This window comes from Culex quinquefasciatus, chromosome 3, assembly GCF_015732765.1.
Source record: "Culex quinquefasciatus strain JHB chromosome 3, VPISU_Cqui_1.0_pri_paternal, whole genome shotgun sequence".
In the NCBI taxonomy this organism is placed as follows: Eukaryota; Metazoa; Arthropoda; class Insecta; order Diptera; family Culicidae; genus Culex; species Culex quinquefasciatus.
The window spans coordinates 189,919,643-189,946,242 of record NC_051863.1 but is presented as its reverse complement, the minus strand read 5'-3'; the positions used below and the strand labels follow the sequence as shown (position 1 = coordinate 189,946,242).

Here is a 26,600-nt window from a genome sequence, read left to right as displayed (position 1 = left end):
TCACAGATTAAATTGCATTGAAACAAATTGTTATAAATACATTATAATGTACAAAATCCATTTGCCTAAAAAACGATTTACTGTTCAATATCCCTACGTGTCGGCTCACTTCTAAGTTTGTGCTGGGATCCGTTCACAGATCTCCAGAAACCAATGTTCTTTTACCCCAATTCACATGACGTTTGTCAATATTTTTGTAATTGGAGCAAGTTCACGGATTGAAAATAGCTTTGAAACAGTTTAAAACTTTGAACAATTTTTTTCCGAGGAAAACATGATTTTTAAGATGAAAAAATATGTTTTGTAAAATTTATTTAATTGGAGCTCGCTCACAGATTAAAAAAAATGAATTATCATACATTGAATCCAACTATTACAAAACATTACATTTGCTTCCAACAAAAATCTGTTTACTTTCTAATGACTCAACGTTTTGGTTCACTTCTAATCTTCTTGATGGGCATGTCAAGTTTTTTATGGGATCCGTTCACAGATGTCCAGTAACCAATTGATTTGGATCAAAACTAACTTTTGTAGTCATTTTTTTCGAGGAAAAAAATCTTTTCTAGAGAAAAAAATATGTTTTTTCTTATCGGAGTACGTTTACAGATTACAAAAATATTCAAATATCATATACTAGAAAAAAAAGTTCCAAAACATTAAAAAGCAGATATTATTATGCTTAAAAAACTGTTAACATTTCAATAACCCAACGTTTCGGCTCACTTCTAATCTTCTTGATGGGCATTAAATGACGCATTTTAATAAACCAAAGCTTACTCAACGTCTACCAATGTTTTTTTGAAAGAAATCCGCGCGACATTCCCGTCTGCCACGCCACTTACATGCCACATCAAAGGCACTTTGGGGGGGAGCATCACTTTCTGTGCAAGAACACAAAAAAACGCCATTCTGGAATTCCGGTTGGCCGGATGTAGATAAGCTTTTCCTGCCATCCTGGCATCATCATCGTCGTCGCCGGTTGGTTTTTCCGTTCGCCATCGCCGCACAAAAGCTCGCTCGCTTTTTGTCTCGTCACAAGCGTTGCCAGCAAACATATGTAGTTGTGTACATCAGCTTAGTCAGCACTGTTCGGCGGGGAGCTTGGTGGGGTGGGGCTGGGGCTAGTGAAAGTGAAAATACTTTCCACACCACTCTCGTTGGCTGACTTCTTGGCTGGGAGGCAGGCAGTTCGGGGTGCTGGGAGGTGGGTGCAAACTACGAGAAAAGTGAAAATCCTTCCATTTGGTAGCTGTAACTGACAGCAGGACTTGGAACAAGGGAAGGACCCTGGCTTGGGTGGCAAACGGATCAATATGGCTAGACTACAACGACGACGACGGCGCGAGGACGATGACGAGGACGACGCTCGCTGTTGTGGTCCTCCCGGTGCTTCTGCTTCTGAATGGTTGTGAGGCAAGCGACCGAGCGACTACCACCAACAACAACCAATCGACAGCGGGACCCGGGGAGCTTTTCGCGGTATTTAAGTTATTACCTCGGGAGTTACTTCGAGGGGAAGGGGTGCGTTCGCAGCTCTGCGGTGCATACCGGGAGTATTTCCAGGAGGTCGGACAAGGATTCACTTCGATTCGTTGACAATGATTGACTGAATTATCACCTTTCTTCATCGAGTTACGTCGTCGTCGACGGTGGGGTGGGTTGAGTAATTTGTTGATGGATGATAAGACGCGCGGAGGTGGATTTGAGCGCGATGAACGGAAGGATTAGATCGATTTTGTCTCCTCGGCGATGCTCCGGGCGATTGGCACAGAAGGGTGCACTTGAGTTGGGACGGCAGCGCGTAGGTTGGTACTTGAGAGATTGACATATTTGTCACACGTTAAGATTGAGCGCACGTTGTTGAGGGTGATGAGTACCTGTTTTTGAAACTAGGATTTTCCGTTTTTTCCGATCTTTGCTCTATAATTTACTGTACACATAAACAGAAACTACCAGTAGGTTATTCAAGGGGTACGTTCATAGATTTAGCACAATGCACGTAAAGTTCTCCATGGATGATCTAGAAGAAGTTTCAGTGATAATTATCTTTTAAAATATTATTTGAATCTGAAGCATAATTAGTTTTCAAAAAAACTAATTCAGACGGGGTACGTTCATAGCTTCAAGCCAAAAAATAAACAATACTTTTCAAAATTAAGCAACCTCGTTTATTTTGGCATTTTCCAAGATAAGTCTCGGTACTAAAACCTGCTGGAGTTCGTTCACAGAAGCCAACGCGATTTCTGTCCAGCCAACCTTTCTGCAGCAAAAAAGAAGTCCACCCCGTGTGACAACTTAATGGTTGAGCAATTATTTGCAAAAGAAAATCCCTTTTTGCCACCGATTCCTCCACCCCCGCCGCTGCTTTACATCCCACTCTGTGAGGTAGGTTACATCTGTGTGTTTCATTTTGTAATTTCCCTCTATTTTCCTGCCTCCTCCCCGTACCCCTTCCAGCATAAACATAAACAGTTCCGACCAACCAGTGGGACCCCGTTCATAAAGCTGCATTTTATTTGCTCGGGGTTTCCCGGCGACACCCTCACCTCGGAAAAAAGGGGCGAATCCCTGGCGTTGCATAAGGTTCCCCGAGTAAAATAAGGGAACAAAAGGGAACAAAGCTTGTTAGAGCTTGGTTGGGAACAAAATTTGTTTTGTTCAAACAGTCAGCTGTTGACAGACAGTTTGGTTGCATTTCAAAGCATGTTTTTGAAATTTTTATCAAATTGTGTTATTTTTAACAGCAGATTTCAACTCGGGGTTCCCCCGGGTCACCCACAAAGAGTGAGGTTAGATATTAGATTATTTTTATGAGTGCGTTGTTGTTTTGTTTTTCCACACTCGCTCCTGGAAAAAAAGAAAAAAAAAACCCGGGGATGCATTTTCCCAGTCGCACACACATAAAGTGCATGAAATGTATGCTCTAGGGCTGCTCTTTTCCACAGAACGAACGGGGTGTTCCGCTGTTGGCACCGAAACCGAAAGTCATCGCCTTCGGTCTGCCTGTAATGCTGGCGGAACGACCCGGTTATGGAGCTTTGTTTATGCTGCCAGATGGCGCGCCATGTCCTGGGTTGTGAGGGAGGAGTGCGAAATCCTTTTGGTTTTTCGCCGGTTTGGCATCGGGGAGGGGAGTAGCATCAGAATTAAAGTTTGTTTTAATTATTTATTCAGTGTTTAATTAAGCAGACGTTTATGCCACGTCGGAGTCGGGGGGTGGGTGGGGATGAAAGTGAGCGCCATTTTATTTGTGATTTTATTAGGGAGTAAACGAACTTCTGAATTTTGACGGAAAACCATCATCACAGGCACGCGCGCTTTTCACAGCTCGCCGGGAAAAAGCTCTGACATTGGAAGCGGCGAAAGCTGAGAAGTTGCAAGGAAAATTAATTAATGTTTGATTTGTTTGCGGGTTCCCTTTCTCTCCGCCGTTGGCGCGAAGGTGAAGAACCGTGAAACTGTTTATGCGGTAGAATTTAATTTCCGTTCCGGACACGGAATCCGTACAGGTTTAGTGAAGACTAAGGGCCACGTGACCGCCAAAATGGTGAGCGCGCGCGATTGGGAAATTTCCTATACAGTCTCTGAAAATAAAAAAAAGGCCACTACGTGCCGCTGGTTGTCACGCCGATTCTGGGACGAGGACAAACGTGACAGATTTCACGCGGCCGGTTGCGATAAGTGATAGTTTGTTTGGTTGTTTGTGTTTGTTTTTTCTCGAAGGGCCGAGAAGAAAAACATACGCGCGCCGACCTGGTGGGTGGCGACGACTTTTGACGAGAGGTGACAGGTCCCGTTTGGGGACGTGTTCAATCACCACGTGGGCAGACGTTTTTAGGATTGCGAAACTTGAGAGATTTGGGAGGGAGATGACAAGCAGGAATGCGCGAAAGATCAAACAAACGAGCATTTCCAAAGGTCCTCTCGTTTGGAGCACGTTCGCAGTTTTTTTTAATTGATTACAAATATTCACAGGGGTACGTTCACACATGAAATATCACAACAAAAACTATCTGAAGTCTTTAAAAAATTGTCCAAGTTTTAAACGAACATTAAGACATCAAATCTTGATTGGAGTGCGTTCACAGATGTACTTTCAAATACAAAACGATCTGGAGTCGATTACTCTGGTTAGTTTGCAAGACGTTCTAACGGGTTTTCAGTAAAGCACATTTAAAGGTCGTGACAGATGAACAATTCAAAGCTTTTTTGAATTTGATAATTCGTAAATTGATCAAAAACGATCAGATTTTTTTTTTACAAATTGCGCTTAGAACTTTTTGAAAACTAACCCAAGAAAAAACTTATCCACGTTCAAAGATAAAATGTCAAACTCATCTGTAGATTTACATTAGGAACGAGTGAGATAGGCTCTTTGTTTACACTCCGACATTGGGGTACGTTCATAGATGAGCTGTCAAACATAAAACTAAGAAGATTACTCGGGTAAGGTTAGGTCCTCAGCGCCAGTCGTAAACAAAGCCGTTTTTCGATCGGTTCTCGATCAATTTACTAATTATTAAATTGAAAAATGCTTTGAATTGTTTGTCAGCACGTTCTCTTAAAGATCTTCACTAAAAACATTGATTTTTGTATTTGTTTCACAGAAAAAACCAGTCATGATGGCTATTACGACGTATTGCAAATCAACCAGAGATTACAACTTGTGCCGACAACAGATCACGTCACAGCCCAACGGAACACGTCCACAGAAAGGCAACTCGTCGCTTCGCGACGTTCTCCGACGATCGATTATTGACCAATAAAAGTGATAAATTGTTGTCGTTCGCTACTGCCCCGGCTCCGTCCGTCATGCAAATTTGGCCGAACGAGCTCGCGCGCGAACCGGTTCCTAAATCGCTGACTTTTCGCTGTTTCGTCATCCAAAGTCTTCGCGCGGGGAAGGTCAACCAACTGCTACACACACCACTACCACCACCGAGCTCAGGCGGTCAGTTCCTCGCAAAACAAAAGATCCGAAAATCACGATTGGGAACGTGAAGAAGGTAGCGGCGAGGTGTCTGATTAAATTACATCAAAAACGTCGCTGATGAATATGAATGCACACAACACAACCGAAAAGAGCTCGGAGTTGGACGCGCGCGGGGTAGGCAAAAGAGCACGAAGAAAACAACACACAGTCAGTCAGAGTCAGTCATCGGTGGAGTTGAACACAGAGGTAACAGCAGAGGCGTATTCAGCGGAGAAGGGAGTTGGAGGAGGAACGTCGCCGCCGCCGTCGCGAGTTCGAGCCTACAAAGTGGGTCAAGGCTTATTGTATTACAGCAAGATATACATAAATAATAGCAGTAAAAGAGAGAAAGATAGTGTGGTGGAGTCGGAGCTGCATGTGCGGAGGTTGAAGACGCGACAGGTTAGAGGCGGTAGCGCAGCAGCAGCAGCATTGGTTGAATAGTAATAATAGCCGTTGAATCGATGAGAAGTTTGAGCGGTTTGAACTATGAGTTGGAGATGTTGTTGTTGAGAGTTGACGGTGCTTTCTTTTCCGGACCCCGCCGGATGATTGAAGGCGCAAGGTAGCGAGCTGTCGAAGTCGTTGCAGTCGTTGTCAGCGATGCGTGCGCGTCGACGATGTCGCAGACCTTGATCCAAAACCGAGTCTCTCGGAGTCTGTCCCGAGATGCGATATTTGCAGAAATGAGGATGATTGTCGTCGTCGCGTCAACCGATGCGAAGGAGAACTTATCCATTACCATTACCATTATATGCAGTGATCACCGCACCACTTTGTCTCTTGTTACTCTTGTGCCAGTCATGGCAGCAGTGAGAGTGAAACGCTAATCTAATGCATCGGAACCCGCATCGGTGCAGCTGCTGGAAGCATTAAATTATACGTTTTCGCTTCTCCAACGCGACGACATCGCGCAGAGACAGTTTCGTACCGGGGGAGTACCCCGCGGAAAGGGAAAGTTTCGCACGGATGCACTTGGCAGCAGTTGTGCGGAGTTGGCAGCCTCTCACTCTCTATCAAAACAAGCAGCTTTGACCTATATCCCGAGCTCCGCAACTAGGCTGTGACTGACTGCCGAGTCCTCGCAGCGATAGCGGCTGATAGTGGCAGCTTAGGAGGAGCGTCCCTCGCTTGAAAGCGAAAGTGCCTTGATTACGCGGCCGCCGCGTAAGTCGAGAATGCAACCGCGCAAACAAGCCACTCAAGGTGGTGGACAAGGTACTTAAGTCACACGCTGACAGGCGCGGTTCCTGTTTACGACCCGCGGGGATAAAGCTCGTCATGTTCGAGCTATTTTGACAACTTTGGGACCGTTTGTGGGGCGCGTTGAACTCGGCAGGCAGATTGCAGCAGCGCGGTTGACACTGTTTTGTAAACCCGCTGCAAGTAATTACCGTGTCTTCCGAGTATGGCACTGCTACGGGGTGATTAATGCCCTAAGTCGTTGCACTTGTTGCGCAGAATGCGGGTTCCCGTCAGCGTCAGCTATTGTAGTTAATAAACCCGTCGTCACCGCCGTGAGTAATAAAGTTCAGTCCTTTTTTTTCGCGCCCGTAACACAGTTGTTTACGGTCGGCGATCGACACGCGAGAATAAAGAACCCCGTTGACCGTTGAGGAAACGCAGATTTAGAACCGGTCAACGGCAGCCGCCCAAATGAGCCTTTGTGGTCGGCACAAAGAGACGCAGCAGGATCGGCGAACGTGCTCCAGATTCTGCGGCAGTTCAGTGACACACTTTTCGGCGGTGCATCGCTCGCGCGAGTGTCACTTTCGTTCGTGAAAGTGAAATGCGAACGCCACTGTCAATTCGCACAGAGTTCAGCGCAGCTCAACGCTGAAACCGGTAGCGGTGAATGAATGAAAAACCTCTAATAAAATATGCAGTTGCAGTTGTGCCGACTTCCTCGGTACAGTGCACCGCGCTGCAGCGAGCGGAGTCCGTGCACACCCGACAATCCGACGGTGTATACGTTTATTTTTAATACACATCTAATGCATCATGTCCTACTTACCTCAATTTATTCGCTATTTTATTCACTAAAAATGCTTCCCTCGTCTGCCGTGCGAGCACGGTTCGTTCTTCTGCCAAGTGCATCTCTCGAGTCGAATCTGGTGAACTTTAGAATTCCAAAGTATTCGACAGGCAGCGTGTACGCCGAAAGGGTACAGGCGAAGTCAATTTCGTAACTTCGATCAGTTACGAAAGCATCCGCACAGGATATCGCGGCGATTTCACTAATGAAATCTTTATTTCCCTACATCCCGCTCGCGAGACAAGCGAGACTCAATGGAGGTCTTCCGGTAGCCGATCGCAGCAAAAAAAAAAAAAAAAACGAAAAGATTTTATCTCCACCACAACCCATTCATTCATTCCGCGCAGCGTTACATCACACATCCGAACTCGCGACGCGAGTGGTACGCCCTAAAAGGCGTACCAAACACTGCGTGAACGCCCCCCCCGCTTCAACTGTCAAAACGCGACGCGTTGCGATAATCCGCGATTACCAAATTTTTCCCGTGACGTCGTCGTCGTCGCGTTGACCTCTACGCCAAACCGGACGCAATCCGTCTCTTCGGGGCAGCTGATTCAACGCTGAAATTTAAATTGCCAGAGGAGATTCCCTCGCGCTGTCAGCGCGAGCAGCCGCGATGATGACGCTCGAGACACACACGCACGCACTCGCGAGCGTTCCGATCGCACCAACACAACGACGTTGACCCAGAAAGTGAAAATATATTAAAATATGATTAAGTATCTTGCACAGAGTGCGGGCTGAGTGCGTCGCGTCGCGACGACTGTCCACTTGGAATGTTCGAGAGTAGGAGTGTGTGTGAGAACGCACTCCACTTGGCCACTTAACGCACTTGGTCGTTGAGAAGAAAAAAAAACTGCAACCAACACGTGATTCATAGTAGGCTGGTCGGCGACTGCACTGGGTCACTTTGATCCCAACTGACCAAGTCTCCGCAGGGCTTTTGAACTCATTTTGACAAAGGACTTTGTCTTAAAGCTCTATCTGCGGTGTCAATGCAAAATTTTTCGAAAATGTAGCGTTACCGTCGCATGCCCTCGGCGTGACATTCTGTTTCTGTTGCGTGGATGCCGTGCTAACTATTTAAGCTAAAAGTTAGCCTCTGGAGGATTTAGTGTCCATCAGACTTTCATCAAAGACGGACCTTACGTTGGGATTTTTATTGCTCACACACACACGCACACGTTGAAAGAAACAGGTGGTGAACGAACTTGAGAGGAGGTCCAAGAAGTTATTGACGGTTGCCAGAGCAGTCACCGGAATACCGAAATGATTGGAAACAAATTGGTAGAGTATCGGCCACACCCGGAGTGGCCAGTGCCCTGAGGGAAGGTTCTCCCTGGAGGAAATTTACGGAACCATACAGATTTGGGCAATATGGGTATCAAAATTCATGGTTTTTGATACTGGTAATGAAAATGGCCATTTTGACAGGATTGGCCACACCCGGAGTGGCCATTGCCCTGAGGGAAGGTTCTCCCGGGAGGACATTTACGGAACCATACAGATTTGGGCAATATGGGTATCAAAATTTATGGTTTTTGATACTGGTAATGAAAATGGACATTTTGACAGGATTGGACACACCCGGAGTGGCCATTGCCCTGAGGGAAGGTTCTCCCGGAAGGACATTTACGGAACCATACAGATTTGAGCAATATGGGTATCAAAATTTATGGTTTTTGATACTGGTAATGAAAATGGCCATTTTGACAGGATTGGCCACACCCGGAGTGGCCATTGCCCTGAGGGAAGGTTCTCCCGGAAGGACATTTACGGAACCATACAGATTTGAGCAATATGGGTATCAACATTTATGGTTTTTGATACTGGTAATGAAAATGGCCATTTTGACAGGATTGGCCACACCCGGAGTGGCCATTGCCCTGAGGGAAGGTTCTCCCGGGAGGACATTTACGGAACCATACAGATTTGGGCAATATGGGTATCAAAATTTATGGTTTTTGATACTGGTAATGAAAATGGACATTTTGACAGGATTGGACACACCCGGAGTGGCCATTGCCCTGAGGGAAGGTTCTCCCGGAAGGACATTTACGGAACCATACAGATTTGAGCAATATGGGTATCAAAATTTATGGTTTTTGATACTGGTAATGAAAATGGCCATTTTGACAGGATTGGCCACACCCGGAGTGGCCATTGCCCTGAGGGAAGGTTCTCCCGGGAGGACATTTACGGAACCATACAGATTTGGGCAATATGGGTATCAAAATTTATGGTTTTTGATACTGGTAATGAAAATGGACATTTTGACAGGATTGGCCACACCCGGAGTGGCCATTGCCCTGAGGGAAGGTTCTCCCGGGAGGACATTTACGGAACCATACAGATTTGGGCAATATGGGTATCAAAATTTATGGTTTTTGATACTGGTAATGAAAATGGACATTTTGACAGGATTGGCCACACCTGAAGTGATTGTACGGTAGGAACTACTTCAGAACCTTCCCCCAGGAAAATGGCCACTCTGGGTGTGGCCAATTCTGTAAAAATGGCCATTTTCAAAATTTCATTTCCTGTTTCAAAAACCATGAATGTTGATGCCCATATTGCCTCAATTTGTATGGTTCCGTAAATGTCCTCCCGAGAGAACCTTCCCTCAGGGCAATGGCCACTCCGGGTGTGGCCTGACAGAAATGGCCATTTTCATTACCAGTATCAAAACCATGAATTTTGATACCCATATTGCCCCAATTTGTTTGGTTCGATAAATGTCCCGGTAGTACCTTCCCAGGGCCATGGCCACTCCGGGTGTGGTCCAAACTCCATTGCCCCAAATCATTCTGGTTTTCGGGTGACCGTCCTAACAATCTTCATTAGAACAGCATTCCTGCCAAGTTGGTGCACAACCTGTGTCTATCATTGTGTGGATGTGTGTGTTTGAGCAATAAAATTACCATCGTGGATCCGTCTTTGACGAAACCTCGATAGACACTGAAATTGGTCAGAGGCTATCTGTGAACTTATATAGTTTGCATGAAATGTGGCAACAGTGGTGCAACATTCTCGCGTGACTGTTCCAAGAAAGCAGGAGACGAGGCAAAATTTACGCCATGTTGCCGCATTTCATGCGAATTATATAAGCTAACACATAGCCTCTGACCAATTTCAGTGCCTACCGAGGTTTCGTCAAAGACGGATCCATGGTGTTAATTGTATTGCTCAAACACACACATGCATACATTGAAAGTCACAGGTTTTACACCAACTTGGGAGGAATTCTGTTAAAATGAAGATTGTTAGGACGGTCACCGCGAAACCAGAATGATTTGGGGCAATGGGGTTGGGACCATATTGGTAGTATATTTGCCACAGCCTGGAGCGGCCAGTACACTGGGGAAGGTTCCACTTTAACGAACCATTTGACTTGAGGCAATATGGGTATCAAAATTCATGGTTTTTGATACTGGACATGATATTTTGCAAATGGCATCAAATTCATAACATTTTAATTATAACATAAGCTAAATTAAGTTGCTATTTCATTTCATTTTAATACAAGAGATTGAACGCTGGTTAAATTTGCAGGGCCACCGCTTGCGATGCTCATTCTCCACCGTCCATACCGCGCAATCTTGATCGGCGTATTGGTGCACTCCTGGGACGTGTAGACCAACGAATTCTCCACCGGTATCTGCATCAGTTCCAGGCAGTACATTAGGCCACGAATCTCCAGTGGCAGAGAGATGGATGTATCGTTGCTGAATTCCACATCCGGTAACGGAGACTAGGGGGATTGTCGGTGTAAACCGTTTACGCGACTGGCGACATTGGTGAATCTCCCAGTGGTGGCTCAGGTTTCAGCTCAAGGGCAGCGTAATCGAATTGCAGTGCTGGCTCGTTTTCTCCGGCTAACCCCCTACGATGTTCAACACCCGGTCGTCGGCCTCTTCGTCTTAAGTGGCCCTGGCCAAGTCGTTGACATCCTCGCCAAGCCAAACGTCCATGTAGTGCTTCTTGTTTTCGTCGCTATCGGGTAGATAAGCGAGGTTGAATTCTATTTGTTGGGACCGCTCAGGTTGGATTCTTCACCTGCGGAAAATGTTGAATTGAAGAAGTGTTAATCCAGTGACCTCACCAAAGACACATGCTTATTCCTCGGTTCGTAGGAAAGTGTGGCCAATCCTGTCAAAATGGCCATTTTCATTACCAGTCTCAAAAACCATGAATTTTGATACCTATATTGCCCCAATTTGTATGGTTCCATAAATGTCCTCCCGGGAAAACCTTTCCCAGGGCACTGGCCACTCCGGGTGTGGCAAATCCTGCCAAAATGGCCATTTTCATTACCAGTATCAAAAACCATGAATTTTGATACCCATAATGCCCCAATTTGTATGGTTCCATAAATGTCCTCTCGGGAGAACCTTCCCTCAGGGCCATGGCCACTCCGGGTGTGGCCAATCGTGTCAAAATGTCCATTTTCATTACCAGTATCAAAAATCATAAATTTTGATACCCATATTGCCCCAATTTGTATGGTTCCATAAATGTCCTCCCGGGAAAACCTTTCCCAGGGCACTGGCCACTCCGGGTGTGGCCAATCCTGCCAAAATGGCCATTTTCATAACCAGTATCAAAAACCATGAATTTTGATACCCATATTGCCCCAATTTGTATGGTTCCATAAATGTTCTCTCGGGAGAACCTTCCCTCAGGGCCATGGCCACTCCGGGTGTGGCCAATCGTGTCAAAATGTCCATTTTCATTACCAGTATCAAAAATCATAAATTTTGATACCCATATTGCCCCAATTTGTATGGTTCCATAAATGTCCTCCCGGGAAAACCTTTCCCAGGGCACTGGCCACTCCGGGTGTGACCAATCCTGCCAAAATGGCAATTTTCATTACCAGTATCAAAAACCATGAATTTTGATACCCATAATGCCCCAATTTGTATGGTTCCATAAATGTCCTCTCGGGAGAACCTTCCCTCAGGGCCATGGCCACTCCGGGTGTGGCCAATCGTGTCAAAATGTCCATTTTCATTACCAGTATCAAAAACCATGAATTTTGATACCCATATTGCCACAATTTGTATGGTTCCATAAATGTCCTCCCGGGAAAACCTTTCCCAGGGCACTGGCCACTCCGGGTGTGACCAATCCTGCCAAAATGGCCATTTTCATTACCAGTATCAAAAACTATGAATTTTGATACCCATATTGCCCCAATTTGTATGGTTCCATAAATGTCCTTCCAGGAGAACCTTTCCCAGGGCACTGGCCACTCCGGGTGTGACCAATCCTGCCAAAATGGCAATTTTCATTACCAGTATCAAAAACCATGAATTTTGATACCCATAATGCCCCAATTTGTATGGTTCCATAAATGTCCTCTCGGGAGAACCTTCCCTCAGGGCCATGGCCACTCCGGGTGTGGCCAATCGTGTCAAAATGTCCATTTTCATTACCAGTATCAAAAATCATAAATTTTGATACCCATATTGCCCCAATTTGTATGGTTCCATAAATGTCCTCCCGGGAAAACCTTTCCCAGGGCACTGGCCACTCCGGGTGTGACCAATCCTGCCAAAATGGCCATTTTCATTACCAGTATCAAAAACCATGAATTTTGATACCCATATTGCCCCAATTTGTATGGTTCCATTAATGTCCTCTCGGGAGAACCTTCCCTCAGGGCCATGGCCACTCCGGGTGTGGCCAATCGTGTCAAAATGTCCATTTTCATTACCAGTATCAAAAATCATAAATTTTGATACCCATATTGCCACAATTTGTATGGTTCCATAAATGTCCTCCCGGGAAAACCTTTCCCAGGGCACTGGCCACTCCGGGTGTGACCAATCCTGCCAAAATGGCCATTTTCATAACCAGTATCAAAAACCATGAATTTTGATACCCATATTGCCCCAATTTGTATGGTTCCATAAATGTTCTCTCGGGAGAACCTTCCCTCAGGGCCATGGCCACTCCGGGTGTGGCCAATCGTGTCAAAATGGCCATTTTCATTACCAGTCTCAAAAACCATGAATTTTGATACCTATATTGCCCCAATTTGTTTGGTTCCATAAATGTCCTCCCGGGAAAACCTTTCCCAGGGCACTGGCCACTCCGGGTGTGGCCAATCCTGCCAAAATGGCCATTTTCATTACCAGTATCAAAAACCATAAATTTTGATACCCATATTGCCCCAATTTGTATGGTCCTGTAAAAGTCCTCCCGAGAGAACCTTCCCTCAGGGTCATGGCCACTCCGGGTGTGGCCAATATCCTAAAAGTTTAGTCCCAACACCATTGCCCCAAATCATTCTGGTTTTCGGGTGACCGTTCTATCTTCATTAGAACAGAATTCCTCCCAAGTTGGTGCACAACCTGTGTCTATCAATGTGTGGATGTGTGTGTCTGAGCAATAAAATTACCACCGTGGATCCGTCTTTGACGAAACCTCGTAAGGTACTGAAATTTTCTTAGGCTATCTGTTAGCTTAAATAGTTCGCATGAAATGTGGCAACATGGTGCAAATTTTGCCTTGTCTCTTGCTTTCGTGGAACTGTCACGCGAGAATGTTGCACCATGGTTGCCACATTTCATGCGAACTATTTAAGCTAACAGATAGCCTAAGAAAATTTCAGTACCTTACGAGGTTTCGTCAAAGACGGATCCACGGTGGTAATTTTATTGCTCAGACACACACATCCACACATTGATAGACACAGGTTGTGCACCAACTTGGGAGGAATTCTGTTCTAATGAAGATAGAACGGTCACCCGAAAACCAGAATGATTTGGGGCAATGGTGTTGGGACTAAACATTTAGGATATTGGCCACACCCGGAGTGGCCATTGCCCTGAGGGAAGGTTCTCCCGGGAGGACATTTACGGAACCATACAGATTTGGGCAATATGGGTATCAAAATTCATGGTTTTTGATACTGGTAATGAAAATTGCCATTTTGACAGGATTGGCCACACCCGGTGGCCATTGCCCTAAGGGAAGGTTCTTCCGGGAGGACATTTACGGAACCATGCAGATTTGGGCAATATGGGTATCAAAATTTATGGTTTATGATACTGGTAATGAAAATGGCCATTTTGACAAGATTGGCCACACCCGGAGTGGCCATTGCCCTGAGGGAAGGTTCTCCCGAGGACATTTACGGAACCATACAAATTGCGGCAATATGGGTATCAAAATTTATGGTTTTGATACTGGTAATGAAAATGGCCATTTGACAAGATTGGCCACACCCGGAGTGGCCATTGCCCTGAGGGAAGGTTCTCCCGGGAGGACATTTACGGAACCATACAGATTTGGGCAATATGGGTATCAAAATTCATGGTTTTTGATACTGGTAATGAAAATTGCCATTTTGACAGGATTGGCCACACCCGGAGTGGCCATTGCCCTAAGGGAAGGTTCTTCCGGGAGGACATTTACGGAACCATGCAGATTTGGGCAATATGGGTATCAAAATTTATGGTTTATGATACTGGTAATGAAAATGGCCATTTTGACAAGATTGGCCACACCCGGAGTGGCCATTGCCCTGAGGGAAGGTTCTCCCGGGAGGACATTTACGGAACCATACAAATTGCGGCAATATGGGTATCAAAATTTATGGTTTTTGATACTGGTAATGAAAATGGCCATTTGACAAGATTGGCCACACCCGGAGTGGCCATTGCCCTGAGGGAAGGTTCTCCCGGGAGGACATTTACGGAACCATACAGATTTGGGCAATATGGGTATCAAAATTCATGGTTTTTGATACTGGTAATGAAAATTGCCATTTTGACAGGATTGGCCACACCCGGTGGCCATTGCCCTAAGGGAAGGTTCTTCCGGGAGGACATTTACGGAACCATGCAGATTTGGGCAATATGGGTATCAAAATTTATGGTTTATGATACTGGTAATGAAAATGGCCATTTTGACAAGATTGGCCACACCCGGAGTGGCCATTGCCCTGAGGGAAGGTTCTCCCGGGAGGACATTTACGGAACCATACAAATTGCGGCAATATGGGTATCAAAATTTATGGTTTTTGATACTGGTAATGAAAATGGCCATTTTGACAGGATTGGCCACACCCGGAGTGGCCATTGTCCTGAGGGAAGGTTCTCCCGGGAGGAAATTTACGGAACCATACAGATTTGGGCAATATGGGTATTAAAATTCATGGTTTTTGATACTGGTAATGAAAATGGCCATTTTGACAGGATTGGCCACACCCGGAGTGGCCATTGCCCTGAGGGAAGGTTCTCCCGGAAGGACATTTACGGAACCATACAGATTTGGGCAATATGGGTATCAAAATTTATGGTTTTTGATACTGGTAATGAAAATGACCATTTGACAAGATTGGCCACACCCGGAGTGGCCATTGCCCTGAGGGAAGGTTCTCCCGGGAGGACATTTACGGAACCATACAGATTTGGGCAATATGGGTATCAAAATTTATGGTTTTTGATACTGGTAATGAAAATGGCCATTTTGACAGGATTGGCCACACCCGGAGAGGCCATTGCCCTGAGGGAAGGTTCTCCCGGAAGGACATTTACGGAACCATACAGATTTGGGCAATATGGGTATCAAAATTCATGGTTTTTGATACTGGTAATGAAAATGGCCATTTTGGCAGGATTGGCCACACCCGGAGTGGCCATTGCCCTGAGGGAAGGTTCTCCCGGAAGGACATTTACTGAACCATACAGATTTGGGCAATATGGGTATCAAAATTCATGGTTTTTGATACTGGTAATGAAAATGGACATTATGACAGGATTGGCCACACCCGAAGTGGCCATTGCCCTGAGGGAAGGTTCTCCCGAGTTTTCCGAAACATGCTTGTTTTGGCAATATTTTCGTTTTTTGGCAATTTGATTCCACAGAGGTGCCAATTATTGAAAATATTAAATTAGAATTAATTATTAAAGATTAAATAAATTGGCGAAGAATTTAAAAATATAAATAAAAATGGATTTACTTTTAAGAGTTTTGTACAAAGTTCTTTGTCATATTGGTCATGTAGAACATAACCACCTGCACCTTTTTTTTGTTGTTATTGTCGTTCATTCTGAAATGTTGTTCGGCGCACAGGTCGCGGTAATTTTCGGTCGCCGCGCCGAGTTACATAACCTCGCGCGCGCAGTTTATGCTCTAGAGTCATGTACGCTCGTATGGGTATGAGGTTGCGGCAACAACCCGACGGGCAGAGATGGTAGGGCTTTAATGATGATCGCGGAAAGAATTGCGAAATTTTTCGGGGGGCTCTCTGCTTTGAGTACGGGGCACGCTCAGGTGAGGTGTTTTTGGGTTGAACACGGGAAGTTATGCAAGTGGGTGTCGTCGCTGTGGTCACGCGTGAGTATCTGGGTTGCTGGGGCGCACGTTCAGTGTAATGGCGGAAGTGCTCCCCTATAGGCCTGGGGTGTAGACTCGCTCCCAAGTATGGTGCAAATTTCCGGCCCGCACACAGCTGACAAAGCGACTGGCAAATAGATGTAGATTTATCCGGTTATAGAGCGGAGCGCGAGCTCGTCGAGCTTTAAACCATTGATTTGCGCAATCTCCGAGCTCCAGCGCAGCTGGAAAAGCTGACCAATTGATCACCCGTCGTCGCGCTCTGGTCGTCGATCTGGTTCAGACGAGTACGCACTCCGGTCTAGCCGACCCAAGTTATGGACTTGCGGTTTTCCGCGGTGATTGATGGGCGTTAGTCGACCCACCGCCATGTTGGCTTTTATGGCGGCAATGACACAACTGTCAAAAATTTTGCGTTGTTTTCCGCTAGGGGTCCGACCTAAAAAACGCAACGGTGCAAATCTCTGCAGTTTCAATTGTCGAAATCGTAAAAATTAGGATACCGTATCGACCGTGTTCCAAGTGCACACGCAGTGGTCCCAATGTCAGCTTTATGACCTATCATATTTTACATGATTTGCCAGTAGCCACAACAGAAGCCAGGTTTCGGCTTTCTTGGAAGATTTACGATCCTTGTTTGAAGCAGAACGCGCGCACACACACACACACAGGGAGGACTCAAAAAGGATCAACCAAATCGTGTCGTGTAAAAGGTCGTAAAGTGAGCGCTTCTTTCGTTTCAATTTCATCGCCGGATTGTTGGAAATCAGAAAACAATAAAAGTTGAAGTGTCGTGAGATTCGCTTTTTTACGGTCCTAAAGGTACAAAAAATATGTGTTAATTGCCCGGCCCGATTTGTAACGGATTTCTTGAGTTGCGAATGCGCGTGGCGAGACGGTCCCGCCAAATTCCGGCCGGGGTCTCCGGTGAATATTGATTGGGGCGCGCGTCTCGGCCACGGATCTTTTCCGTGCAGTTCGTCGACCAAAGTTTTTGGTCCTGAGACAGGATGCGACACGAGAGAGGGGTGGGGAAGAAAAAGGTTTTACGACTGAATATTTAATATTTATGACTTTGTTTCTGCCAGACTTGGCCGCGGCGCGGCGGTGCAGTGTGGTCGCATCGGATGCGAGGTTCGCGGGGGTCCGGACGACGCCATGGAAACAAGGCAGAATAAAAATAACAAATATTTCCATGTTTTTATTATGTTTAAGGACGTTCAAGACCTTCTGGTCGGAATCGACGGAGACTGCTGCCATGGGAAAAGAAGGGAAGAAAGGCCGGCTTGAGTGTGTGGGTAATGAAATCAGTAGCCGGATCTGGAGGATGCCGGAAAGACGCAAGACAAGAAAAGTTTACCGTTTCTGGCGTTTTTTGTTCTGTTCTGTCAAAATACATTTTTTATAGCCGCTTGATATGAAAAAGCGACGACCCCGAACCACTCTCACTGGAAAGTGAAGGTGAGGACACAGTGATGGTGCGGTGTAATAAAGATTTAGAGACTTCCTCCTTTGGGAACCGGCAGTTGATAAAAGATACATGAAACATATGCGTCCGACTTCCGAAGGGATGTCTTGATTAAAATTTTATTCAACCTCGGAAAGGATCCTGGCTACGGCAATTGAATTACAAAGAGGAACCTCTGCGAACGCACTCCATGGAGGGAGATTGGTAGCAACCAGTTCCGTGAACGAACCCCGCAGATCTTAACCAAACGGGCGTAGACAGCAGACAGATCGAGGTGGACGACGACAAGTCGCGCTGCATCACGATGCACGGCTGGAACAAGTAGTGTGAGTGCGAGAAGAACACGGAGAGCACATACTGTGAGAGGCCGTCGCTGAATGTGCAAAATGAGTGAGTAAACGCCGCGGTGAAGCTCAGCCCAGCTATTGCAGCAGCTTCATAGTCGTCGTCGTCGTCGTCACTGACTCCGTACGCCGCTGTGTGTGATGTTTATATAAAAGTTAAACAACCTTGTCCTGGATTGTTTTTATTAGCGTGAAAAAGTAAGTGAGCATAGTTATATAACGTCGCCAGTGCAGCGCTCATGTAGAGTGCGCGCTGGAGAACGCCGCACGAGATAGCGACCTGGCGCCTCCTCGGACGTCACGTGGACGTTCCGGGAACTCGGTGAGGAATGCATTCTCGACCTTCACCAGCACCATCTGGACAACTTTCACCGGCAGCGGCAGTTTTCCCAAGAACCCAACGCCAGACCACGCGTCGTAACTCTTGAGCGATGTCCCGAGGAGATAATGCTGTTGGAGGACTTCCTGCGAAGTCTGGCGGGCATTAACGATTCAGGGAGTGTACCGCACGGGACGGAAACCGCACTTTTACGACAGCTTCAACTCGCTTTCATTAGAATGCCAATCGAATTTGTCACACAAGCGGGGGCGCGTTCACAGAACTCATCACGCAGACACTAATGCCTGGGCGCACGTGTTCACGGCCACGTATCTTCGCCGAACCACAACAAAATCGATTACATCTTTCGCCGCTTAGCACATGGTTGCGAACAATTACGCCACGACGACGGTCGTCCGGGGAAAATTATGACAGCCGAATCAATTAACACACGCCTGGGGTCGAGTGCAGGCAGCGTTTCCTCAACCTTTCGTCGTGGGAAGTCACCGTTGCCGTAGATGTCGTTGCGCAATCCACCAAAATCACCCGGCGAGATTGTAATCGACGGAGACATAGCTACAATGCGTCGGAGGAACTCGCCGGACAGGGCGGAAGAGACGTACACGAGAGAAATGTTTGAATACATAATGTAAATTAATTTGTTAACTCATCGACCATGACCTACCTCTCCGGCTGTAGCTGTCGTTCGCCGGTCGATGATTGTTTCGGGTGCCTTTCGTTTAATTATGTTTTGGCTTGCAGTCGGCGGCGGCGGTTTCTGGCCTGGGAGGTTTTTTTTTGCTCGTGCCCCAGGTTTAAGCGTTTTCGTTCCGAACGAATACCAATTTCTTTCGAACGTGTTAAAATTTGTTAATCAGACACCTCGTAGCACGTGACTTTAATGGCGTGCTGAAAGCGTATGTTTGTTTTTTTTTGCAAGTTTGTTGGTTACGTTTCGTGAGCGGATCCCAAAATTGCTGATAAACTGTCAAAATTAGGGGGTGCGTTCACGGCTTCACGACGAGCGCGGCAGGCTCGTTCAGCCTCATCGAAAACAAATTAGTGGAAATGTGGACAAGGCCAATCGGCCCATAAAACGTCAAATGAGAAATTCCCGAACGTGATGTTTTGTCTGTCACCTGACCGTTTGGTTTTGCTACGTGGTGTGCTTCCGTCGTGCTTGGACGGTCTACGTCGTCTCGGCATGCCGAGATTGTGTAACCGACGCCAGACGAGCGGGGGTTCGTTCACGAACATTTCACTTTTGACATGTAGCGGAGAACGTACCCTTGGTTAACCTCCAAACTTGAAATTGAACCAAATAATTCAATGAATGGTTCGGGAATCGATTTTTGCTCACAGTCGTGCTCAAGCGGCAAATTCCTTCACCGAACCTCGAAGAATCTTGTTAATCTGATTAAATATTGATCCCACAGGGGTTTAGAAACCGTACCTGTGTGTACCGCCGGCTTCTCATCGATTTTGTTTTGTCTCCCCCGAACCGCTTCCCGGTCGATTTCACCTGAATGCCCCCGGACCCGGTAGCTGTGTGTGTATTTCCGATTAAGCTGTGAATTTCTTCACATTTCATTGTTGTGCGAATGCATGAAAAAAAATCAGCTCAGGTAGCTGCGAGCGATGCACCTTCCCGATCTTCCCACGTCGTCCGAATGCTGGAAAGTAATCTGATACGACGCGACCTGGAACATGAAATTCAGTAACCGCAATGTGCAGCCAAAAAAGGAAGTCCTCTAACTGTCAGAGGAATCCGATTCTGATAACGGACCTCGTTTTTTTGTTGTTCTGGAAACTGGCGCATCGACCACCAAATTGGTCATAAAAGAACGGAGCCCAGTGAAACCGTTTGACGACGTCTTCTCGTTTCAAGATTGATTTTCAGCAGGTCGTAGCACGCCGAGATTTCCGCGAACGTCACACAGCTGCGCGGCAGCGAATAAACGTAACGCGTCGTCGTCGGCAGCAGTTGGAATTTCCGAAGCTTGAAACAAAAACACATTCCAGAATGGGAGCGAATAAATAATAATGAAATGAAAACATCATTCACACACGCACTGTGAGGCGTTGTTTTAGCGCGAGAGGAACTCGTTGCGCGCTTAATTTCTGGTGATGTTAGAAATATCTTGGAATCTGGCAACACTGCCTCGGTTGACGTTTAGAACCACGCGAATTGGATCACGTTCACAGTTTTTTTTGTAATGTCATGGCGTTCTAGCAGGAATCTAGTCGAGTTGGATATTCTAACAACTTTCTAGCAGGATTCTGGTAGAACCAGCTCTGCTAGAATATTTCGTGACTGGGTTGATTTTGGAAATCTGATATAAGCGCATCCAATCATAACTCTTTCAGTGTTGCCATCGTGAAGGTGACAGCTCTAGGGGGTGCGTTCACGCACACGGCGTCGTTAGATAATCGGGCCAGAAATAAATCCCGGTAGCGCAACATGACTCGTCTCGACAGGTCTCTCGCAAGTTAAGAGTCAACCGTGGGCAGTGGCCGCCGCCGCACGGTTATCGGGTTCAGAAGATCGGATTCCAACGCGCGCACGCTCGCACACACCCGTATCCATCATGTTCGGTGGCAGCATTGCGTGAGGTTCTACAGGGTTGCCAGACGGCTGCGGTGGACGGACGGACGGGGGCGTGGTGTGTTCCTGCCATTCCCGGTCCCATCGGCCGTCCACGCGAAAGAGGAAATCGAAGAACGCAAACAAACAAGTCTTCGCCTTGCTCTTCGTCGTCGTCGTCGAAGACGACTTCTGCCATGTCCACACTAACGACCACAGAGTCAGGCCGCGTCTTCCCGGCTCTTCCCGAACTGGCTAAGCTGGTCGGTCTCTCTTCGACCAGCAGTCGTCGGGTCTTCTGACGCGTATTGCCGTTTTTTCTCTCTCTTTTCATGACTTCCTCGCGCGTTCGCGCGCGCGATAGTGTGTTATTGTAATGAAAAAGACCTTGAACTTGAAACGCTGGGGTACAATCTCTCCGCGCACAACCACACGCACGCGTTGGGTGCTTTCTCGCTTTTGTGCAGTGTTGGGGGGACCGGCTCAACCGGGTCTTGTATTGGGACGGGTTGGCTTGCAAGACAAATGGCAGTACATTTGCGAGCTTCGGAAGAGGAGGGGTGTGCAGAAGGGCGTATGGGGCAGCGAATGCAAATCCGTGAGGAAGACGGACAGGTTCTTCTTGGAGGAGTGGTTTTCTTCAAGCTGCTCCAAGCAACGTTGAATGCACTGCATTGAAGAAGTACCGAGGTACTCGAGAAGCGAACAGAAGAGTAGCATGTATTCTTGGGGTGGGGTTGTGTAATGGGCACAACGGCGGCAAACCCGAGGTGGATCAATATAAGCCGGAGGCCTACCTACATGCCGGTTACGGCGCTGTGGCTTTCCACGGAACGACGTCGACGACAAACACAAGTGAGTTTGTAGGAAGTCGTATGTCTTTCCAGGAAGAACCGGCAAAGAAGGATGTAAAGGTACAGGCACTTCTTCTACTCTGTGTGCTCGGGACGGGCCTCGAAAGGAAGTGAAATTTTCGTAGATTATTTACGACGATGGCGTATGTGTACCCCGTGTATGTATATAGTTAGTACACACGGCTAATGTGTGTCAGGAAAGTTTGGCAGCGCGGAAGGGTTGCCAGTACCGCATTACGGAGCTGGCCTTGGGGGCTTTTTCTGTTTTTCCTGTGTGTGATATCACCACAGAAACCGCTTCCAAACGGCAGTTTCTTGGGGCGTTATTGATTTTTCACTTCAAGCTACCCAAAACGAACGGCTCTCGCTGTTTCGCTAGACTTTTTGGAGCTGCTGCGTGTGACGGAACTCCGTAGGGTGTGGTCCCTTCCGACTTTAAAGTAGGTCAACCTGGAAATAACCTTCCGGTTTTCCCACGAGAGAGGGCAGAAATTATGCCGCGCACACACAACATCAATTATGCAAATTCCATTCGGGCAATTACCGGTAGTAATCGATTGATTGATTCGTCGCTGATGCGGGACCTAGAAGTACCAGGGGGACAAAACGAACGCCGAAAACGTTCTCGACTCCAATTAACGACTGTTTTTTTTGGGCGAAAAACCCCTTTTTTTTAGGAGGTTCTGTAACGAGAGCTACCGGCAGATCTTTGCGCGATGCGCACAGCGGTAGTTCGAACGCCGGGTGCCGTGTTCGAGTATCAATCGACGATGGTTTGGTAAGTCAACGGTTAGGGGAATTGGGGTAGGTTTGACCAACATTATCGAGAAAATAAGTTTTCTGCGCAGAAAAAATCTGTTCCCGCAATCGTAAATTGTGCTAATAAATTTGAGAACCGTGAATCAGTATAGACGTGAATATATTCCTTCGTAGTTCTCAAATTCATGAACACAATTCACGATTTCGAGATATGACCTTTTTCCGTGTTGTTTTTTGCTTTTACTAAGAAGACTGAGAACGCGTTTCAGAGTTAAAAACCTCCGTTCTCGGAACAAGATGTGTTACATTAAACAGTTCAATCTTGTGAACGTACCCTGAAAAAATCTCATTCGACCTCGACTCCCCTACAAATCAAGAACCATATGGAAACAGCCAAACTAGCGAAGAACCGAAACCTCTTTGCAACTCTTTTGTTCGCGCGCGCACTCCCCAGAGTCTGCCAGTCTGGGTTCGCTCCGTCGGTCGTCTCTCAAGAACTAGGTCAATCCCCCGCCCCAGTCGGATTCGGCGCGCAAGATCAAAGGAGGGCGAGAAAAAGGGTGCTTGCGCACTACCACTGTGACTTACGGTATCGCTTCATCAGACTTTTCTTGTACGCAGCCCGTCCCTGGCCGCGGGGATTTCCGTCCGAGTCGGGCCCGGCGGAGTCGTCCGAGTCGCAGCTGCCAGCCGAGTCCTTCCGGATGCGCCGTTTGATCTTCATCGAGAGGTCCAGCGGACGCTCGTCGTCTTCGTCGTCCTCCTCGGGTTCCTCCTCGGACTTTGGGTAGTGGTCGGTGTCGCCACTGACCGCTCCGCCGACCTGGCTGTCGCTAAAGTCCGAGTCTTCGTCACGCCGCCGCCGTTCCTCCGAGAGTCGTCGCCTTTGTCGGCGGTACTGCTGTTGCTCGTCTTCTTCCTCTTCGTCCGGGTTTGCTTCGTAGCGTGCATGGTACCGACGGGCGTACTCGAGTTCTTCTTCGTCCTCTTCTGGTCGCGTGTAACGCAGAGCTTGCTCTGGGTGATCGCGATAATACTGAGCAACCTGTTGATCCTCGTCGATCGACGATCGGCGCGGAGGTCGTTCCTCCTTGATGTAACGCTCCTGGATTACCGAAGCGATCCGGTGCTGGTGATGATGCGTAGGAGTTGGTGTTGGTGTCCGCGAGCGGGGTCGGTATTGCTGGGGAACGATGACGTCTGAATAAGACGCGTGTCTTGGCGATGCCTGGTGATGCTGCTGCTGCTGATGGTGGAACGTTGCCGGCGGGGTGCCAGGGCGTGAGTACGGTTCCCGCTTGTATTTGTAGTGATGTTCTTCGTCGTCGGACGGCAGATGGAGCGACGATCGGCGCATCACGATCCGTGACGGCTGGCGATCTTCTGGATGCGCGAGATGAACGTGATGAGACGGTGGCGGCGGTGGCGGTGATGGCGAAGGACTCTGCGTAAGGGTTGTTTGTGGTGGCGGTGACGGAGTGACCCCCGGGGATGGCCCGGGATGGTCGGTGGTCGGGGCGCCTCCCACAAAGTGGGGCGACATGTGCTGCAGCATCATCATTGCAGCTTTGTCGTGTTCTGAGGTTCTGAGGTCCGTTTGCTGTCTGTAAATAGTTTCTTGCTTTGAACTTTTTATTTTCACTTTGCACTATTGTTTTCAACTATTGGGTTATTCATTTGTATTAGCGTAACAGAGAATAAATTTTCACTAGATTCTTCAATATAATTGGCTACAACATTCTTCTTGCTTAACTACCAACATTCTCACATACACTTGTAACTTTCAGCTAATAACTGTGGGCTGATTAAAGCGCGGTTCATTTTTGCTATAATTACAATTATGCCCGTCTTGCGGTTTTTCTTTATTATGTCAAGTCGATAAACTGCCAATTAGCTGGAACATTTTGTGTGCCACTTGCTTCTTCGTGCTACGGCAGCACTTTTCGACTGTGTGTCACCAGTGCTTCCTGGTCCGGCCACGGGTTATTTGCTAACAAACGGTATGTTCTACCAAGTCCCTGAGTCACACGCGACGTACTCTACGCACAACGTTGAATCATGTATTTTCCTAAACTATGTACAAAAACACTCCCAGCTTATCCGGAACTCGCACTTTTCCGTGTGAACCCAGGTTCAACCACAACTCCCAATCGTTTTCCACTCACACTCTCGGGTGTTGTTTTTGTTCTTCAGCGTTGACGACGTTCCTTTTCACTTTCCTTTGGAAAACCCGCACAAACACTCAAACACACGCTCGTGTGTTCGTGAAAGTCGTGAAAAACACGGCCCCTTATCTGTCTGTGTGTGTGTGTGTGTGCACTGAGTCCGCGAGGAGGAAAATTTCACTTTTCACTGGCGTTCTCGTCCTTGCTGGTGTGGGGCGGCGCACAGGAGTTGGGGAGCCGTCTGCACGACGTCTGCTCCACTCGAAGTAGACGACGACGATGGTCGGTGGTGGTGGCAGTCATATGATATCGACTGGGTTGGTTGGAACAGGGAAAATTCGATTTTTCCCGCTGCGCTGCCGGCAACTGTGAACCCGGGTGCGGTGTTCTGTTTCCACTATAGTACTCTCTATGGTTATAACTTTTACAATTTTGGTTTCAGCACTGCTGCTGGAGGTAGACACATTTGTAACATTTGTCGTTCTTCCTTAAAACTTTTTTTTTCTTTTTCTTATTTTTGTGTGTATTTTTTCCTTAAGCTGAAGTTGAGAAACCACTTTAGTATTCTTCCTTCTTGGACGATTTTTGGTCACTTGGTTGTAGGCTGCACTTGTACGAAAAACCGAAACTTGCACGAGAAACGAAAAATATGCGATTTTTTCTTCTTCTCCAGACACCGTTTCCCGTAAAACCCCGGTGAGTCTTCCCGGACGACGTGCCCAAATTTTTCCGTGAAGTCAACAACTCAAAAAAGGAGCAAAACTATACATCTATAATATAAAAATCGTTTTGAACAACGATATAAAACAAAACGCGTATTCACACGATCCGTTCTTGAATCGGAATGACGAAACGATACAAGAAATGACAGCTCTGTGGTCCGACCTTCCTCTACTTTTCCAAAGCTCGGCGACGACGAGCGGCCGAACGTGCCCGCGAGAGAGAATTGTGCGCGCGAAGCGCAGCAAACGAGAGAGGGAGAGCGCGAGAGAGCGTTCCGATGCAACTTGCAGTTCGGCTGGGCCGTTCCCTTGTGTTGGTCCATGGAAAGCGAAACTGGCCCTGTACGGACACGGAAAATTTGCATTCTTTGCGCGTTTCACGTGTGTCTGTGTTGGGGGCTTCGTTCTGGCGCTGCCTCCCCCCGGTCGAAAGAGAGTGGGTAAACGAAATCGAAAACGAAGGCGCACGCAATCCCACAGACAAAAAAAAAAGAGAACGAGAGTAGAGTTCTCGCGCACGAGAGAGAGAGAGGTGCGAATCGCCAGGTTAAAGCGGAACGGCGAAAAACCATGATCTCCGTCACAACACCCCCGGTTGTGTGTGCGCGCCGAAGGGTTTCCGCCGCGTCCCCTTCCCTCCTGACCAGGCCAAGTCTGGGTCGGCAGCACCCGCAACAGTCAGACGCGTGTGCGGGTTGTAAACAGATGATTTTTTCGGTTCTCTCTATCTCTCTCTCTTGGTCGGGTGCTCGTGAGAGAGTGCACTTCGTGTCTGCGAGAGGGAATCGCGCTGGGAGAGCGGATTGCATACCGATACAGCGTTGAAGGTGAGCGTTGCTGGTGAACGTAATGGGTAATTGACCAAGAATATTGTAATGCATAATAAGTTCCCGATTACGGACGTCACATTTAAGGTACCCAAACAAGTTTACTCAAATTACTGGATAATTGTAATGACGTCTAATGTACCAAACGTGAACATTAAGTGTATTCCTCTTACACCTTGGCATGAGGTTAATGGAGT

The 26,600-nt window shown here is 47.2% G+C and overlaps 1 protein-coding gene across 2 annotated transcripts in view; it reads right to left on the bottom strand.

Annotated features, from left to right (window-relative positions):
- LOC6034081 (ecdysone-induced protein 74EF) overlaps nt 1-25,717 on the bottom strand; it is a 60,609-nt gene extending 34,892 nt beyond the window's left edge. For both annotated transcript variants that reach the window (XM_038264229.1, XM_038264230.1), the window contains exon 1: nt 23,278-25,717. In XM_038264229.1, coding sequence (XP_038120157.1) covers nt 23,278-24,250 — 973 coding nt within the window. In that variant the 5' untranslated portion in view covers nt 24,251-25,717. The remainder of the gene's footprint in view (nt 1-23,277) is intronic.
- Between the last annotated feature and the right edge of the window lie 883 nt (nt 25,718-26,600).